Genomic DNA, 20,644 nt, shown 5'->3' on the forward strand with positions numbered 1-20,644 from the left:
ACCATTTTTTTTATTTTCCCAAGGGTACCAGGAGAAATTGGACCCCAAAAGTTGTTGTCCAATTTGTCCTGAGTTTGCTGATACCCCATATGTGGGAGAAAACTACTGTATGGGCACACGTCGGGGCTCGGAAGGGAAGTAGTGACGTTTTGCAATGCAGACTTTGATGGAATGGTCTGCGGGTGTCATGTTGCCTTTGGAGAGCCCCTAATGTACCTAAACAGTGGAAACCCCCCACAAATGACCCCATTTTGAAAACTAGACCCACTAAGGAACTTATCTAGATGTGAGGTGAGCACTTTTAACCCCCAAGAGCTTCACAGAAGTTTATAATGCCAGGGCATGAAAATAAATAAATCGTATTTTTTCCAGAAACATGATCAATTAGTCCCCAATTTTTTCATTTTCCCAAGGGTAACAGGAGAAATTGGACCCCCAAAAGTTGTTGTCCAATTTGGCCTGAGTACGCTGACACCCCATATGTGGGAGAAAACTACTGTATGGACACACGTCGGGGCTCGGAAGGGAAGCAGTGACGTTTTGGAATGCAGACTTTGATGGAATGGTCTGCGGGTGCCATGTGCGTTTGGAGAGCCCCTGATATACCTAAACTATTGAAACTCCCCACAAGTGACCCCATTTTGGACACTAGACCCCCCACGGAACTTATCTAGATGTGTGGTGAGCACTTTGAACCCCCAAGTGCTTCACAGAAGTTTATAACACTCGGACGTGAAAATAAAAAAATCATTTTTTTCCACAAAAATGATATTTTTGCCCCCAATTTTTTGTTTTCCTAAGGGTAACAGGAGAAATTGGACCCCAAAAATTGTTTTGCAATTTGTCCTGAGTAGGTTGATACCCTACATGTGGGGTAAAACACTGTTTGGGCGCATGGCAGAGCTTGGAAGGGAAGGAGCAACATTTGACTTTTTCAACTCAGAATTGGCTGGAATTGAGATCAGACGCCATGTTGCATTTGGAGAGCCCCTGATGTGCCCAAACAGTGGAAACCCCCCAATTATAACTCCAACCCTAACCCCAACACACCCCTAATCTGAGCCTTAACCCTAGCCCTAACCCTAACCCTAGCCCTAACCCTAGCCCTAACCCTAGCCCTAGCCCTAACCCTAACCCTAATGGGAAAATGGAGATAAATACCTTTTTTTAAATTTTATTATTTTTCCCTAACTAAGGGGGTGATCACGGGGGGTTTGATTTACTATTTATGGCGGTTTTTATATTTGGCAGCTGTCGCACGCTAAAAGACGCTTCTTATTGTAAAAATAGTTTTTGCATCACCACATATTGAGAGCTATAATTTTTCCGTATTTTGACCCACCGAGTCATGTGAGGTCTTATTTTTTGCGGGACGAGTTGACGTTTTCATTGGTACCATTTTCTGGCACGTGACATTTTTTGATCGCTTTTTATTCCTATTTTTGGGACACAGAATGAACAAAAACCAGCGTTTCATGAATTTCTTTTGGGGGGGTGCGTTTACACCGTTCTGCGTGCGGTAAAATTGATAAAGCGGCTTTATTCTTCGGGTCAGTACGGTTACAGCGATACCTCATTTAGGTCGTTTTTATATGTTTTTGTCAGTTTTATGCAATGAAAACTATTTTATATAAAAAATAATTATTTTTGCATCGATTTATTCTGTGAGCTATAACTTTTTTATTTTTTCGCTGATGATGCTGTGTGGCAGCTCGTTTTTTGCGGGACAAGATGACGTTTTCAGCAGTACCATGGATATTTATATGCGTCTTTTTGATCGCGCGTTATTACACTTTTTGTTTGGCGGTATGATAATAAATCATTATTTTTTGCTTCGTTTTTTATTTTTATTTTTATTTTTTAAGGGGTTCGCTAAAGGGGTTAACTAATGGGACAGTTTTATAGGGCGGGTCATTACAGACGCGGCGATACCTAATATGTGTACTTTTATTGTTTTTTTTTATTATTATTTCCAAAAAATGAATTTATTGGGGGAATATTTTTTTTTTTTCTAATTTATTTGGCGATTTTTTTTAATTATTTTAACACTTTTTTTTATTTTTTTTTTTACTTTATTAAATAGTCCCAGGTGGGACTTCACTGTCCTGTGACAGATCGCTGATCTGTCACATCACAGATCACTGTGACAGATCAGCGATCTGACACAGGCACTGCAGAAGGCTTCCTCATGCCTGCGCTTTCCAGGCACTGAGGAAGCCAGCTTCCTCAGGCCCCCGAAGGCCCCCGTCGCCATCTTGGATTCGGGGGCCTGGAGGAAAGTAGCCCCCCGCAGCAGCGCTGCACATTGCGCTGCCGTGGGGGGCTCAGGGAAGCACGGAGGGAGCCCCCTCCCTGCCGATGCTTCCCTTTAACCCCGGGTACACCGCGATCATGTTTGATCGCGGTGTGCAAGGGGTTAACGTGTCGGGGGCGGTCCGTGACCGCCCCTGACACATTGTGCCGGGTGTCAGCTGTGATAATCAGCTGACACCCGGCCGCGATCAGCGGCGCTCACCACGTAGACGTACTATCCCGTCCATGGGCATAGGGGCCCGGGTCCCATGGACGGGATAGTACGTCTCATGTCAGGAAGGGGTTAAGGAAACAACACATGCACACAGCCAGATTGCTAAGGTCTTGACACTATCTTGTGAACTGAAATGTCTAGCGAGCATGTGGACAGGTCATTGTGAAGGGAGAGAAGCAGTGTAAGGTGTGACATCACCTATTGTGACTGGTGGATCCTGTGTTATCACCTGTGCATAGAGGGGTTACTTGCTGTCATTTGTGATCCTGCCTCTGCTGGTAATAAAATTCCTGTAAACTCTTCCTAAATTAACCGGGAGTATGAGTCTAAAAAAAGCCCCAGTGGCTACTGTAAAAATTGCTAAATTACTATTTTTTTTTACCAAAAATTAGAATATGAAAAAAAAACAAATATTGCTAAAATACTTAAAAATACTTGGAATGCAAAAACCTGATTTAAACATAGGTCATTTTCTGATTATAACTTCTATTTCAAGGGATTGTTGGGGCTGTGATCTTCAGATATACTTCTGGCTGCAAGCGCTTATAACTGTTGATTGGTGGGGATGCCGGGAGTTGTACCCCAACAATCTGAAATTGATGACCTACTACAAAAAACTTACCACTTAAGAGTATGGTGGATACCTCCTGATGGCCAAGGGCTTGGGGGGGGAGCAATAATGGTAACATGTAGTATTGCCATACTCTTACCAATAGACAGTAACAAATAATTTTAGTGCAATCTATAGACCCCCCAACATCACTGAGGAGATGGGAGGTCAGATGCATAATGAGGTGGCACTGGCTGCAACTGGAGAGATCATGGGAGATATTAATGACCCAGATATTGACTGGGGTCATGATTCTGGAAGACCCGACAAGAGATTGCGCTCTGTTAGATCAGGTAATTTCTGACTTTGCAGAGCTTGTTGGAGACATCACTCTATAACTCCTTAAAGGGGTTGTCCAGGCTTGGGGCAGAAGTCTGCAGTCATTCAATCCTCACAGTGTGCAGTGCGTTCTGTCAGGATTCTGTGGTGTCGGCCCTGGGAGCGGTGGTGATGTGACTGCAAGTATGTTATTTCCGTACTCCTATCACTGTCCAACTAGAAGTGTCTGGCCTCACTCATTAGACTTGCAGTGCTGCTGCACTTACCTGTCTCTTTGTTGTAGTTTTGATAAAGCACTGTTCTATCTGCAGCAGCTTTGCTGGCCCTCTTAATTATAAGCTCCTGTTATGTAGTCCTTCATAATCATAAGCTCTGCTCATCTTTACCCTCATTATTAATTGGCCGCTTTCTGCCTATGCACAGTGTACATAGAAATCTGCCAATCAGTGCTGTGGGCGGGGTTTTACAGAGCTCAGCATTCAGAGAACTGCTAGATCTGCAGCAGATAAAATTGGAATTTTATTAAAACTACAGCAGGTAGCCCAGTAAGTGACACATCCCTGGAATCGGGTTCTCTTTCTCTATTGCATGCTGCCCTCAGATTGGGAAGTATAAACATTGTGATAAATTCCTTTTAAATGAATTCAAACCTAAAGCTGTAACATATGGTTTCAGACTATATTACTATATAACATAGATATCTACATCAATATATACGATGCTGTGTATGGGAATGTTTAGGGCAGGGTTATAATAGCCATATTTGTATACAATTCTGAAAACAAAATTATCCAAAGTTTTAATTCATATTCATAAAAAATGTATTTATTTAATATTCCTTATTATGCAGATATTATAAGCATATATTATTAACATTGCAAAAAAAAGACAAATTGTGAAATGTAACAAGTTTGCTTACCGCAGGTTCATTTCCTTGGAAACTGGGCATGTAACAGTCATCATGATCATGATCATCATCATCTCCACTTTTTTTCTTCCAAATCGAGTATTTATCATGACAACTTTCATAACTGTTACTTTCTAGGCTGCCGGAGGTCTGGCCTCTGACTAGGCGACTGCAAATGTTAGGGAAAGGGGACAAAGTAATAACCAGTAGTACTAAAGTTTGTCCATTCTACAAACACCAAGATACTGCTAAAAAGGTTGTATTTACATAAAAATATCAAATATGCAAAAAGGAGGTCATGGTAACAACAAATATGACCTGCGTAATTAAGCCAGAGGACTTAAGAGAAGTAATGGGCTATGGGATGCAACAAGGAGTGCCCTTTATCTTAAGATCATATGATCAAGGGAGCTCCTATGCGCCAGAAACACATCCGTTTTAAAATTCCCCCCTCTGGATCCTGTTTTTAATGGTCAATCGATTACCCGATGTTTTACCAGATGAATGTGCCGTATACTCCTCCTGCTCTTGATTGCTTCTCGCCTGTGCTCTGTGAGCTGGATCCAGGCACTCCCCGGAGAATCATAAGTGCATTTGTTCTATGGACGTGGGGAGTTCCTAGCCAACCCCTTTTTCCGACGTTCTAAAACCTCTATATAATGCTCAGCATTGATAGCACCTTTCATGATGTGTGCGCTGCCCATGCCATATACACTACTCCTGCCCCTTACCATCAGCGATGCCAGACCTGTGCACCGATAACAAGCTGGATGGTCCCTCTCCTCTTGAGGCTGAGTCATCTGACCACAGAACAGTTTTCCATTTTAAGTGAATTTGGCCCAGAGAAGATGGCAGCGATTCCGAATTGTGTTGATACTTGACTTCTTATTTGCATGATGGAGCATTAAATTGCAATTGTGTATTACATGGCAAACAGTGATCACAGTCAATGATTTCTGGAAGTATTCCTGAGCCCATGCAGTGATTTGCATGACCAAATGATGCCTGTTCTTAATGCAGTGCCACCTGAGGGCCGATAGATTACGTAATCTAATATTGACCGTTGGCCTTTTCCGAGTGCATTTGAATTTCTCCAGAATCCCAGAATATTTTGATGATATTATGTATTGTAAATAATTGGATATTCAAAGTATTTGCAAATGTAATGTAGGTTAAGGAATATTTTTCTGAAATTGTTTCACAATTTTCAGACGCAGTCGTTCACAGATTGGAGACCACTGACCTTCTTTGCTTCTGAGAGACTCTGCCTCTCTAACATCCTCTTTTTACACAGTCATGTGACAGTTGATAATTTACCCTCCAGCTGTTTTTCATTACTAAAGGCCCCGTCACACACAGCGATATCGCCAGCGAGATCGCTGATTTTGTGATGCCACAGCGATATCGCTGTGTGTGACATGTATCAGCGACGGGCCCCCCTGCCTGGTATCGCTGATCCCCCTCGAACGCCCTGGGCCATTTTTTGATCGTTGGTCTCCCGCTGGGAAGCGCGCATCTCTGCGTGTGGCAGCGAGAGACCAGCGATCAGCGACGCTGGGAGCTGGTTTCCAATGTAAACAGCGGGTATCTAAGAGCCACGCGGCTCTTAGTTACCCGCTGTTTACTTTGGAAACCAGCTTGCTTGCTGGTCCTGATCGCTGGAGGGGCTGTCTATGTGACAGCTCACCAGCGATCAGCTAACTATGTCCCAGTGATCCCATCCATGTCGGATCGTTGTTGGGATCGCTGGGACATTGATATGTGTAACGGGGCCCTAACACTTACTTTTCCAGCCTTTTGTTAACCCTGTCTCCACTAATTTGAAATGTGTTGCTGCCAACAGTTTCTAATGTTTTCGAATGAAATTGAAAAATGTATAACTTTCAACTTCTGTTCTGTTGGGAATAAAATATAGCTATAAGAGATTTCCAGATCACTGATTCTTGTTTTTTCTTAACATTTTACACAGAGTCTCAACTTTTTGGGAATTGGGGTTGTAAAAAAGATTTTGTTCTTAGCAACCACGTGATAAGTCATGAGCGATGGGAAAAATATTTGCAATAATAATAATGATGGCTTCAGAGGGGGACAATATGTTTGGGTTATTCATGAAGACCAAGAGAAAAATATTATTGGATGTTGTCATATTGCAAATGTAATCTCAAAGAAAAGATTATTAGAGAATTATGCTAATTACTAAAAGCAAACTCACCCAGCGCCATGAATCAGGAGGCCAGCAAAGAAGATAATAAATAGGTGGTGGGTGTACCAGAAAACCTCAAAATAGCACCGGCGGATAAACTCCGTAGATGACGTGATCATTAATATCAGTGCAAGTGTGATCACCACGCCTGTTACACCAGCAATGGTGGTGAAGCAAAGATAAGATTGTGTCTGAAAAGGAAAGAGATAAGAAATATTTATTGCAGCTTCTACATGTAAAATATTTGGAAGTATCCCAAGACTATGCTTGACCGGCAATGCCACAGTGAAATAAGATTCAAAACCATTATTGTCCCTGGGGGTGTAGCCTTCGTAAAGGCAGATCTTGCACAGTTTAATCTCTATCGACTTCTCCATTTGAGCCTCCGTCTCAAATATTCTGAATTTTATTGGAATAAATAACAAGGCATGCTGCACTATTTTTTTTCTGGTAAAATGTCGAAAACCTTTTCCGGAAATCCAGTCACGTCATGGTCAAACCCAACTGCGTTATGGTCAAACCCAATAGCACCATGGTTAAACCCAATTGCATCATGGTCAAACCCAATTGCGTCTTGGTCAAACCCAATTGCATCATGATCAAACCCAATTGCGTCATGGTGAAACCCAATTGCGTCAAGGTCAAACCCAATCGCATCATGGTCAAACCCAATTGCATCATGGTCAAACCCAATTGCGTCATGGTCAAACCCAATTGCATCATGATCAAACCCAATTACGTCATGGTCAAACCCAATTGCGTCATGGTCAAACCCAATCGCATCATGATCAAACCCAATTGCGTCATGGTGAAACCCAATTGCGTCAAGGTCAAACCCAATCGCATCATGGTCAAACCCAATTGCATCATGGTCAAACCCAATTGCATCATGGTCAAACCCAATTGCGTCATGGTCAAACCCAATTGCATCATGATCAAACCCAATTACGTCATGGTCAAACCCAATTGCATCATGGTCAAACCCAATTGCATCATGATCAAACCCAATTGCGTCATGGTGAAACCCAATTGCGTCAAGGTCAAACCCAATCGCATCATGGTCAAACCCAATTGCATCATGGTCAAACCCAATTGCGTCATGGTCAAACCCAATTGCATCATGATCAAACCCAATTACGTCATGGTCAAACCCAATTGCGTCATGGTCAAACCCAATCGCATCATGGTCAATTGGGTGGCTCAGATTATGTTTGTGTTCATCCTTTGATGGATAAGTCCAAATCATGAATTCTATATTTCTTGAACAGAAAAACAGATTTTTAATGCTCATGTGAACGTAGCCCTATAAAGAACCTGAGTTCACTTTTTTCATATATTGCCGAGAATTATGATTCCTAAATTGTCACTATACCACTTTTAGGCTCCTGCATTATCTAACGAGGATGTTAAAACTGCTGGCATTATATGATGATTGCCCTTTGCATAGTGGAGCCTCTCACCCAAAAAGTCTTGTCAGGGACAGTGGGATCACATGTCCCTTCCAGATAGCGACTAGCAGGACACCTTGGAAGAGAGTCCTCATCTCTGTAAATATTCAGCTGTAGACTGCACTCATCCTTCAGCACTCATTACATGTGACATCTACACGCCGGTCTTCATGAACGGGCATGCTGGGGTAGGATGCTGTGAATCCATTAAGAGACCCATGGTGCATCTTCTCAGTGGTTTGCGTCTCACCAGAGATGCTACTCCAGTCAGGTACCGCAGTACCATTTTTGGCGCCACTATTATTGAATTTGAAGGGCAGGCAATGTCACACCCCATCCTGCCCTGGCTCATACTCGGCTCCATCCATTTTTACTTAGTTGCCCAAAAGTTGCTATATTTTTGTGCAAAATATTGCAACTTATTAAAGTGTTTTTACACCAGTTCATGTACAGTTTTCCACTAATAATCGTATCACACGCCGCCATTCATGTCTATGGATCCAGGAAAAAAACTGGATCACACCTGGGTGACATCTGATTTCCAAAGACTGACAGCATGGAGAATATTTTTTTTTATTCTCCACATCTGAGAAAATTGGATCCCAGTCTGATGATCATACATGAGCGTTTTTTCTCAGATGGAGAACATATGGGGGTTTCATAAAGCAACTTAAATTTACACATTGAAATTTTGTTTTTTTGCCCCAAATGAATTACATCAAATGTAAATATAAAAATGAGGATTTTTGCTTCACTCTTTGAATCAGTTAGTGGACAGTAGTTTCCCACTTAGTCTTCAAAAAGAGGTTCTGCAGCAGCTAAGGAGTTACTTTTAGGTGGCGGAGGGCATCCTTGGTAGCTTCTAAGGCTTCTAGCAATCGTCTGATCGATGGGGTCCAGTTGCGGTTCTATCACTTGTTAATGTTGGGATTTCATCTGGCCCACACAAGGGGATCAAGTATTACACAGCGGCCATCAATCTATTCATGGCCATGTGCAGAAAGAATGAGATTGGCTCCGTACGGGGAGTCCAAACTCTAAGCGGACTGCATGAGCCAAGAGAAGGCGGTCTAGTTTGTGGTTGGACTACTGGTTATACTTATGTTTTGACCTAGTTTCGTGTAAACTGTATTATAATAGTCAGTATGAAAATATTTTTGTGTATCTTTTATTGCTACATTTGTTCTGTCAATTACAGAATTCCAATTATTTCCTTTTTGTGATTAGTATACCCACAGCATGCAAAATAACTAATTGTGTAACTGAAGAACAGTCCTCGGGAGCATAGTCTTGGTTTCACTGTAAAATAATAATAACCTTAAGGTGAATCTGTCAACAGATTTTTGCCACCTAAGCTGAGAACAGCATTATGTAGAGAGAAAGAAACATATTCCTGCAATGTGTCACTTACTGGGCTGCTTCCTGTAGTTTTAATAAAATCATTGTTTTATCGGCAGGAGATTATCAATAGAGGACTAGTAGACTTGCTGCCATGTAGTCCAACCACGCCCCCATCACTGATTGGCTGCTTTCAGCCTATGCTCAGTATACACAGAAAGCAGCCAATCAGTGGTGTGGGCGGGGTTATACAGAGCTCAGCATTCAAAGATCTGCTAGATCTGCAGCAGATAAAACAGGGATTTTATCTAAATTACAGCTAGCTGCCCAGTAAGTGATACATCATTGTAATCAGGGTCTCTGCCTCTAAATTATACTGCTCTAAGATAGAGGAGCAAAAACCTGATGACAGCTTTTCTTTAATAGAGTTGTCCACAATTCGAAAAACATGGCTGCTAGTTTTTTTAAAACAGCGCCCAACAGGTCTTCAGGTAGTGTGTGGTACTTCAGGTTAACACCATTTATTTCATTGGAGCCGAGTTATAATACTGGACACAATTCAATAGACAATTGTTTTGCTGTCTTTGAAAGAACATAGCGGCAGCTGGAGTAAGCAGTATACCCCATATATCTCAGGTGTCCACAAAACCAACAGAACAATAAAAATAATAATAAAGAAAACGGCTTTCACTTTGACTATACTTGTAACACTGTCACAATGTCTTACCTCACTTTTGGATCTTATTGGGTTGACCCAATCTCCATCGTCACCCATGCTTGATAAGATTCCTTTTAGAGTGTTATTTGCGGACTGCGCGCCATCATAATATCTTTCAACATTAACTAAGTGTGCAATGGTGTGGATGGCTGAAAGAGACGAGATGCAATGTATCACATCAAACACCACCAGGAAGCCTAGAGAAGCTCAGGGACCAGTCTGGCTTCCATTGCGGCACTCCTGATGGTTCTACAGCCCTTTGTGAGCAGCAGTAATATTTTTCTTGCTCCTATAGGATTAACTATACCATAGGTTTGGAGGCGTCATAACAAATAACAATGGCTTCTAATTCTTATTATAAGACCCATTGCCTGGCTGCAGAGAAAGTTTTCTACTCATATTTGCAATTCAACCAGGAATGAAAACCTTATTCATCAATAACACACCAAAGCCGATCTCGCACAAGATTTTGCAGTACAAACTGCATATTAAATGTATTATTTTTATATTATGTTATATTTATATTATTAATATTATATTGTATTATACTGCATTAATTTTATATTATTGTTATTTATTTTACATTATATTATTTTTATAAATATTACATTACACTGTATTAATTTTATATTGTATTTATACTATTTTTAGATATTTACATTATATTATTTTTATTAATATATTATACTGTATTAATTTTATATTATATTTATGTTATTTTTACATTATATTATTTTATACTATATTTATTTTCAGTTATTTTTTACATTATATTATTTTATGAATATTATATTACCTTTACTGTATAAATGTTATATTATATTTATATTATTTATATATTTTTCATGATATTATTTTTATTAATAATACATTATATTAGACTGTATTAATTTTATATTATGTTTATATTATATTTATATTATTTTGTTTTCTACATTATTTTAAGTTATTATTTATTATTTTATTTTAATGCCGAGGCATTATGACTAACTGTGGTTAGTTATAACAAATTATAATGATTATATTGCACATAAAAACATTTCACATCATATACTCAACACTACAGATTTGCAACACAAATTAAACTAAACGATTACCCAAGTTAACTCATTCAAGAGCCTTTTGATAAACGACATTTTTGATTTTTACTTTCTGTGCAAAGATGAACAGATTTTTGGCAGTTCCAACTCTTGAACAGGCCACATAAAGTTGACCATGAGAAAAGCATGGAGATTGCAAATCGATCCCTACTACTTTCAAGGACTGTCACTGAGCCTTGTTAATGGACATTGCAAATGCCAGTCGAAGTGGAAACTGGAGGCGTTTAAAATCAAAAGGCAAATAAGATGGAATGAGTGGAATTCTTGGAATGATAATGTCCTCTCTTTTGGCACATCCTGTTGCTGAGCTGTGTATCTAATCCTATCCTGCATGATACCATCTGCTGAGCTGTGTATCTAGTCCTGTCCTGTGTGATACTGTTTGCTGAGCTGTGTATCTAACTATATCCTGTGGGCTACTGTCTCCTGAGCTGTGTACCTAATCCTATCCTGTGTGATACTGTCTGCCGAGCTGTGTAGCTAATACTCTCCTGTGTGTTATTGTCTGCTGATCGGTGTATCTAATCCTATCCTCTGTGATACTGACTGCTGACCGGTGTATCTAATCTTATCCTGTGTGATACTGTCTGCTGAGCCATGTATCTAATCCTATCCTGTGTAATACTGTCTGCTGAGCCATGTATCTAATCCTATCCTGTGTGATACTGTCTGCTGAGCTGTGTATCTAATCCTATCCTTTGTGATACTGTCTGCTGAGCTGTGTATCTAATCCTATCCTGTGTGATACCGTCTGCTGAGCCATGTATCTAATCCTATCCTGTGTAATACTGTCTGCTGATCGGTGTATCTAATCCTATCCTGTGTGATACTGTCTGCTGAGCTGTGTATCTAATCCTATCCTGTGCGATACATTCTGCTGACCTGTGTATCTAATCCTATCCTGTGTGATACTGTCTGCTGAGCCATGTATCTAATACTATCCTGTGTAATACTGTCTGCTGAGCCATGTATCTAATCCTATCCTTTGTGATACTGTCTGCTGAGCTGTGTATCTAATCTTGTCCTGTGTGATACTGTCTACTGAGCTGTGTATCTAATCCTATCCTGTGTGATAATGTCTGCTGAGCTGTGTATCTAATCCTCTCCTGTGTGATACTCTCTGCTGAACTGTGTATCACTATCCTGTGTAATAATGTCTGCTGAGCAGTGTATCTAATCTTATCCTGTGTCATACTGTCTGCTGAGCTGTGTATCTAATCCTATCCTGTGTGATACTGTCTGCTGAGCTGTGTATCTAATCCTATCCTGTGTAATACTGACTGCTGAGCTGTGTATCTAATCCTATCCTCTGTGATACTATCTGCTGAGCCATGTATCTAATCCTATCCTGTGTGATACAGTCTGCTAAGCCATGTATCTAATCCTATCCTGTGTGATACTGACTGCTGAGCCATGTGTCTAATCCTATCCTATGTGATACTGACTGCTGAGCCGTGTATCTAATCCTATCCTGTGTGATACTGTCTGCTGAGCCATGTATCTAATCCTATCCTGTGTAATACTGTCTGCTGAGCCATGTATCTAATCCTATCCTGTGTGATACTGTCTGCTGAACTGTGTATCTAATCATATCCTGTGTGATACTGTCTACTGAGCTGTGTATCTAATCCTATCCTGTGTTATACTATCTGCTGAGCAGTGTATCTAATCCTATCCTGTGTGATACTGTCTGCTGAGCTGTGTATCTAATCCTATCCTGTGTGATACTGTCTGCTGAGCCATGCATTTAATCCTATCCTGTGTAATACTGACTGCTGAGCTGTGTATCTAATCCTATCCTCTGTGATACTATCTGCTGAGCCGTGTATCTAATCCTATCCTGTGTGATACTGGGCTCCCCCTGCAGTCTGTGTCAGAGGGTGGTCTATGTCGGCATGGTAATAAATTGTGTTATTTCCAGCTTTACAGAAGGACGATAATAACATCTACCATATGATCGTCTAATTCTGTCTGTCTGTCTGTAATGGAAATCCCGCGGCTTTGATTGGTCGTGCCCGGCCGCCACCAATCAGCGCATTCGAACAAGGCACGCCTCCATTGGGAGATTTGCGGCAAGGGAGGGGGAGGGAGAGAGAGAGACACTCTAGAATACCCGATGCATTCGAATCGGGCCACCATCTAGTAGAAATGATAAGAATAATAGGCCTCAGTTACCACAACTGACTACAAGGAAAACTGTTGCTCTTAGTAACCAATAACAGCTCAGCTTCTTTTAAACAGCTCTGGTGAAATGAAAGATGCTTCGTGATTGGTTGCTATGTGGAGTGGGCGTGGCTGATACACACACATATATATACACTCATTTATATACAGTGGGGCAAAAAAGTATTTAGTCAGTCAGCAATAGTGCAAGTTCCACCACTTAAAAAGATGAGAGGCGTCTGTAATTTACATCATAGGTAGACCTCAACTATGGGAGACAAACTGAGAAAAAAAAATCCAGAAAATCACATTGTCTGTTTTTTTTTCATTTTATTTGCATATTATGGTGGAAAATAAGTATTTGGTCAGAAACAAAATTTCATCTCAATACTTTGTGATATATCCTTTGTTGGCAATGACAGAGGTCAAACATTTTCTGTAAGTCTTCACAAGGTTGCCACACACTGTTGTTGGTATGTTGGCCCATTCCTCCATGCAGATCTCCTCTAGAGCAGTGATGTTTTTGGCTTTTCGCTTGGCAACACGGACTTTCAACTCCCTCCAAAGGTTTTCTATAGGGTTGAGATCTGGAGACTGGCTAGGCCACTCCAGGACCTTGAAATGCTTCTTACGAAGCCACTCCTTCGTTGCCCTGGCGGTGTGCTTTGGATCATTGTCATGTTGAAAGACCCAGCCACGTTTCATCTTCAATGCCCTTGCTGATGGAAGGAGGTTTGCACTCAAAATCTCACGATACATGGCCCCATTCATTCTTTCATGTACCCGGATCAGTCGTCCTGGCCCCTTTGCAGAGAAACAGCCCCAAAGCATGATGTTTCCACCACCATGCTTTACAGTAGGTATGGTGTTTGATGGATGCAACTCAGTATGCTTTTTCCTCCAAACACGACAAGTTGTGTTTCTACCAAACAGTTCCAGTTTGGTTTCATCAGACCATAGGACATTCTCCCAAAACTCCTCTGGATCATCCAAATGCTCTCTAGCAAACTTCAGACGGGCCCGGACATGTACAGGCTTAAGCAGTGGGACACGTCTGGCACTGCAGGATCTGAGTCCATGGTGGCTTAGTGTGTTACTTATGGTAGGCCTTGTTACATTGTTCCCAGCTCTCTGCAGTTCATTCACTAGGTCCCCCCGCGTGGTTCTGGGATTTTTGCTCACCGTTCTTGTGATCATTCTGACCCCACGGGGTGGAATTTGCGTGGAGCACCAGATCGAGGGTGATTATCAGTGGTCTTGTTTGTCATCCATTTTCTAATTATTGCTCCCACAGTTGATTTCTTCACTCCAAGCTGGTTGGCTATTGCAGATTCAGTCTTCCCAGCCTGGTGCAGGGCTACAATTTTGTTTCTGGTGTCCTTTGACAGCTCTTTGGTCTTCACCATAGTGGAGTTTGGAGTCAGACTGTTTGAGGGTGTGCACAGGTGTCTTTTTATACTGATAACAAGTTTAAACAGGTGCCATTACTACAGGTAATGAGTGGAGGAAAGAGGAGACTCTTAAAGAAGAAGTTACAGGTCTGTGAGAGCCAGAAATCTTGATTGCTTGTTTCTGACCAAATACTTATTTTCCACCATAATATGCAAATAAAATGAAAAAAAAACAGACAATGTGATTTTCTGGATTTTTTTTTCTCAGTTTGTCTCCCATAGTTGAGGTCTACCTATGATGTAAATTACAGACGCCTCTCATCTTTTTAAGTGGTGGAACTTGCACTATTGCTGACTGACTAAATACTTTTTTGCCCCACTGTATATACTAGCTGAAGAGCCCGGCGCTGCCTGGGCATAGTATCTAACTACGGTTAGTTATAACAAATTATAATGATTATATATGGGTGTGACCGCCCTCTTTCTGAGCTGGGAAAGCCATCCAGTCTGGCCTAAGCTGTTACTAGTGGTTCAGCCGCTCGACCCTTGTTCACATTCACGCCACTTGGCAAGTGAAAAGGTTTTAAATACTAGAGTAGGAACTGTCCCACAAGGGTTGCTGTGACGTGGCGGGATGGCTTGTACATTATTTTGATCAAAATTATGTTTACTAAATACCCTTATTATTATTATTATTATTACCTTTATGCATTATTTGCAGTATATTTTTTACTTTTTAGTTCAGGATATTTGTGTTTTTTGTTTTCTCTGGTTAATGGTCATGTGTTAATATGCACTTACATTGTGCATACACATTAACTTACTTTTCTCAGTTCAGATTTGTTTTTTAATGATTATATCTATATACAGTATATAAAGCTGAGTGTATAGCCCCGCCCACTCCACATTGCCACATTCACTATAATATCCCACATCGTCCCGTCAGCCAGAGCCACTGGACTACTACCCCTATGTTCCCACATCATCCCGTCAGCCAGAGCTACCAGACTACAACCCCTAATATCCCACATCCTCAAGAAGCCAGAGCCACTGGACTACTAACCCTAAAATCCCACATCATCCCATCAGCCAGAGCCACCGGACTACTCCCCCTAATATCCCACATTATCCCGTCCGCCAGAGCCACCGGACTACTACCTCTAATATCCCACATCATCCCATCAGCCAGAGCCACCGGACTACTACCACTAATATCCCACATCATCCCGTCAGCCAGAGCCACCGGACTACTACCCCTAATATCCCACATCATCCCATCAGCCTGGTGTCAGAACCAAAGCGCAGAGTGGATTTGCCCTCACTTCCATACCGGGGATCTTTTTAAGAGGGTCCTGTTGTTAGAACCAGAGCGCTGAGTAGAACTGCCCTAACTTCCATACCGGGATCCCTTTAAGAGAGGCCTGGGATCAGAACCACAGCATTCAGTGGATTTGCCCTGACTTGCATACCAATGACCCCTTTAATAGAATCCTGGGGTCAGAATCAGAGTGCTGAGGGATTTGCCCTAACTTCCATACAGGAGATACTTTTAAGAGAGCCTGGGGTCAGTACCAGAGCACTTCAAGGCAATTACCCTGACTTCCATACCGGAGATCCCTTTAAGAGAGGCCTGGGGTCAGAACCAAAGCGCTGGTTGGATTTGCCCTGACTTCCATACCGGAGATCCCTTTAAGAAAGGCCTGAGGTCAGAAACAAAGCACAGAGTGGATTTGCCCTAACTTCCATACCAATGATTTAAGAGACCCTGTTGTCAGAACCACAGAGCTGAGTGGAACGGTCCTAACTTCCATACCGGGGATCCCTTTAAGAAAGGCCTGGGGTCAAAACCAAAGCACTGGATGGATTTGCCCTGACTTCCATACCAATGATCCATTTATAGAGGCCTGGGGTCAGAATCAGAGTGCAGGAGGATTTGCCCTAACTTCCATACCGAAAATCCCTTTAAGAGGGAAGATGTCCCTATAGTATGGAGGATGTGTGATGTGTATATGGGCACGGGAGGGGGCATTCATTTCTGTCATATGCTCTCTGCTCCTTTCTTGGTGGGCAGACAATGGCTGAGAACTTATGTTCCCAGGGATGCTAGATTTCTCCCACCATGTCAGTGTCTGCTGAGGTGATGTCGAGTGGGAAAACTGTTGCTCATAGCAACCAGTCACAGCTCAGCTTCTTTTAACCAGCTCTGATGAAATGAAAGATGCTTAGTGATTGGTTGCAAGGAAAACTGTTGCTCATAGCAACCAATCACAGCTCAGTTTCTTTTGAACATCTCTGGTGAAATGAAAGATGCTTTGTGATTGGTTGGTGATACACACATATATACATTCATTTTTATATATATAGATTATTCTGTGGTAATTTTACATTATTTCAAAATGTTTCCAAAATCCTGATATTAAAGTGAACATTTTATGAGTTCAGCTCTGTTCATTTTCATTTGCAAACTTAAAAAAAACTCAAATTATAAAGCTGTTTTGACATGTTTTCAGAGTAAGTACATCAGCCTCGTCAGGTCTAATAGATTTATTTCATATAGTGCAAAGTTTCTATTGTGAAATCTGGTGACAGATTCACCTTACATTAAACTTTGCAGAGATTTATATTAATTTATTGATGGCAGATTGTTAGCCCCAACGAGAAACAAGTCCAGTCATAAAATTTATCCCTTTCACCTTAGAATAACTATGTATTTTTCGCTTTGTTAGATGCACTCTTCCCCCCAAATTTGGGGGGAAAATGAGGTTGCGTCTTACAAAGTGTACATGCCTTACCATAGGCCGCGATCAGGGGGTGTCCGGGTGTCCGGCAGTTGCTGGCTAGTGCTGCGGGTGTCTCCAGTGTCCAGTGGTGCTGCATGTGTGTTCGGGGCTGCCTGGGGCTCTGCCGACATTTTGCGACAGGTCAGATGGAGCCATGTACTGTAAAATCCTGAGTGATAACATCCTTCCCTCCACCAGGACGTTAAACATGGGTCAAGGCTGGATCTTACAGCAAAACAATGACCCAAAACAGCCAAGGCAATAAAGGAGTGGCTCAAAAAGAAGCACATTAAGGTCATGGAGTGGCCTAGCTAATCTCCAGACCTTAATCTCATAGAAAACTTATGGAGGGAGTTGAAGCTCCAAGTTGTCAAGCGACAGCGTCAAAATCTTAATGATTTAGAGATGATCTGCAGAGGAGTGGACCAAAATTCCTCCTAACATGTGTGCAAACCTCATCATCAACTACAAAAAATGTCTGACTGCTGGGCTTGCCAACAAGGGTTTTGCCACCAAGTATTAAGTCTTGTTTGCCAGAGGGATCAAATACTTATTTCTCACTGCAAAATGCAAATAAATTTATATAATCTATACAAGGTGATTTTCTGGATATTATTTTTGATATGCTACCTCTAAATGTTAAAATTAACCTACCCTTAAAATGATAGACTGTTCATGTGTTTGTCAGCAGGCAATCTTACAAAATCAGCAAGGGATCAAATATTTATTTCCCCCACTGTATATCTCAAAACCGGATGCTAATGAGTGAGTGAGCTGCTAATCAGAGGAGGCGGCGGAGTTGGACAGAGGAACTAGTCAGGGCAGTGATAATCTCCTGCTGATAAAACACTCATTATTTTGAAACAACAGAACACAGCCTAATAAGTGCCACATTGCTGAAATTAATGCCTCAGCCCCTATCTCAGGCTGCCCTCAGATTATATAACAAAAACCCGCTGACAGATTCAATTTAAGCACTTCCAAAACTAGTGAAGGACCAAACCCAGTGCGGTCATTTCTTTAAAGTTGATTGTGTAAAAAATACTAAATAAATTATACTCTTTTGCTGTCAGCCTCCTTGATCCAGTAGAGACTGCCACTTTCTCTACCCCGACAGCAGAAGCAATCAAGGCACCGATAAACAAGGCAAAAAACTGTTGACTATAAGGTAAGGTGATTTGTGCCACACTTCATTGGATGTTTTTTTTGATGACGTGCTGTTTAAGTTACCTGACCGCTGCAGTATCACAAGCCGCAGTAGTCTTGTGGTTGGTTGAATGTTCAGTCTTCGGTTCTGGTGGCAGCGCAGTCCACGGAGGGTGACAGCAGGTGAGTATGATTTATTTTATTATGTGGACAGAATCCAAATTCCAGGTAATAAGAACCTTTTGCAAGGACAATCCCTTTAATGAACCTTAAAGTTTACATGATCACATATCACCTTCAACCTATTTTGACGTCTATAGTAAATAAGGACTCAAGGCAATCCCATCAGAACCTGTCACTGGTGTCATGAGCAAAGTCCAACACAACTCTTATTCGTCTTTTTTTTAATGGTATTCATCTTGATCTCGAGCCATGGCGCCTTGATACATGAACACTCTGTAGGAAGATCGATCTTGTGCTAGTGTAAGATGCCCAAGCGAGGTAGTCGTAGGCGAGCTTCTGTCCCCACTTGCTTTAGCATCCTACAGACAATTGTGGGTCCTGGTTGGGTGTTAGTGTTGTGAGAGCCTTGTGCCCGTGCAGGCCACCGGTAGCTGATAGTATTGGCTGGCCAGGACCACGAGTTCCACAAATTAGCAAAGGAGACATCTGTTCAAACATGGGAACTTTACTGAACTTGATGAGGGTTATATACAGGGGATAGCAGGTACACAGTCTTAAGCATTTTTCATCCACAGCAAGAAGCCTTCTCACTGACATCATCCTTCCACTGTAGTCTACTCCAGGGCTATACTTCATCACAGCCTAGCTTGTCACGACAGTACAGTTTAGCGAGGTCTCTTCACCTGCTCAGCGGTTCTGCATCCTATCGCTATGGATGCCCTGGATCGACCCTCACTAGTCCCACAGTCTCAGTCCTCTTTAGGTCCGTACCTTCGGTGTTTATTAAGACCAGGGTTTCTCGTGACACGTCGTCCTATTCAAGAACCCCTTTAAGGTAGAAGGCCACTCTGCCTCTTCCGTCAGTTCCTAGTCACGCTGCCTCATCATCTCGTCATCTCCTTTGCTGTAGTTCACCCACTCGGCAGCTCTGCGCTCTGTCTCTTTAGACTCTAACTCTGCTCTGACTAACATCAGGAAGCAGGTCACTTGTCCTAGCACTAAGCCCTCCACCTGTGTCTGTTGCTGGGGAAACCCCTTCCCCTACAGTCTATGCAAACACTACCTTATGTCCTAACTTATGTCTTTCATGCATCACATCACTATGCATTATAATACCTTATATTAGCACATTACATAGGCAAATACCTTACACTTCACATGACATAAGATATATACAAGACACAGGACATTACTCAGATTACACATCACATTATATAGAGTGGTGATGTCGTCAAGGGGGAGCAGGGCAATATGTCCATCTCCCTACATCCACCTCCCATCTTTAATGATGGTTGTCCTTGACCATCCAAAACACCTGGAAAACACCAATGCACTATACCACACATAGCATAACATTTTAGCCAACATGATGTCTTTGTCCTTCTTTCTTCCGTAGTGACATGGAACCGCCCTACTCAATTAGGACCATGGAACTACAACTGCCCAAGTCTCTTTAACCTGGCAACAATCCTTCGGGTTAACATTGGCCCTGGTTTCGCCAGTGTCGAGACTGATACCACATGTCTAAATTCCTTTTAATCACAGGCCCACTGGCCAACACAGCAACAGCTACAGTAGTTTTGGAGCACAGTCCATACAGTCCCTCATCTGTCTTTTAAGACAAGGGTGCAATTAACACAGTCCTGACCCGGCTCAATCCTCAGGTCGTCAGGACATTACTCAGATTATACATCACATTATATACAGCGGTGATGTCTTCGAGGGGGAGCAAGGCAATATGTCCATCTCCTTACACTAGCCTAGATAGGTCCACTAGGGTCTTCTCCACCGTTATCCTGATAGTATCAAGCTATCGGGTTGCTGGTCTTTCTCTTCGTCTTGTTCCTTCCG

General features: G+C 41.9%; 1 protein-coding gene across 2 annotated transcripts in view; it reads right to left on the reverse strand.

Moving 5' to 3' along the window:
• The window catches only part of NOX1 (NADPH oxidase 1), a 91,447-nt gene that overhangs the window by 27,541 nt on the left and 43,262 nt on the right, over nt 1-20,644 (reverse strand). For both annotated transcript variants that reach the window (XM_073573097.1, XM_073573098.1), the window contains exons 5-7: nt 10,040-10,179; nt 6,536-6,717; nt 4,336-4,492 (exon numbers count right to left, since the gene is read on the reverse strand). In XM_073573097.1, the coding sequence (XP_073429198.1) occupies nt 4,336-4,492; nt 6,536-6,717; nt 10,040-10,179 (479 nt within the window). The remainder of the gene's footprint in view (nt 1-4,335; nt 4,493-6,535; nt 6,718-10,039; nt 10,180-20,644) is intronic.

This window comes from Dendrobates tinctorius, unplaced genomic scaffold, assembly GCF_039654945.1.
Source record: "Dendrobates tinctorius isolate UK_male_01 unplaced genomic scaffold, ASM3965494v1 ptg000034l, whole genome shotgun sequence".
NCBI lineage: Eukaryota > Metazoa > Chordata > Amphibia > Anura > Dendrobatidae > Dendrobates > Dendrobates tinctorius.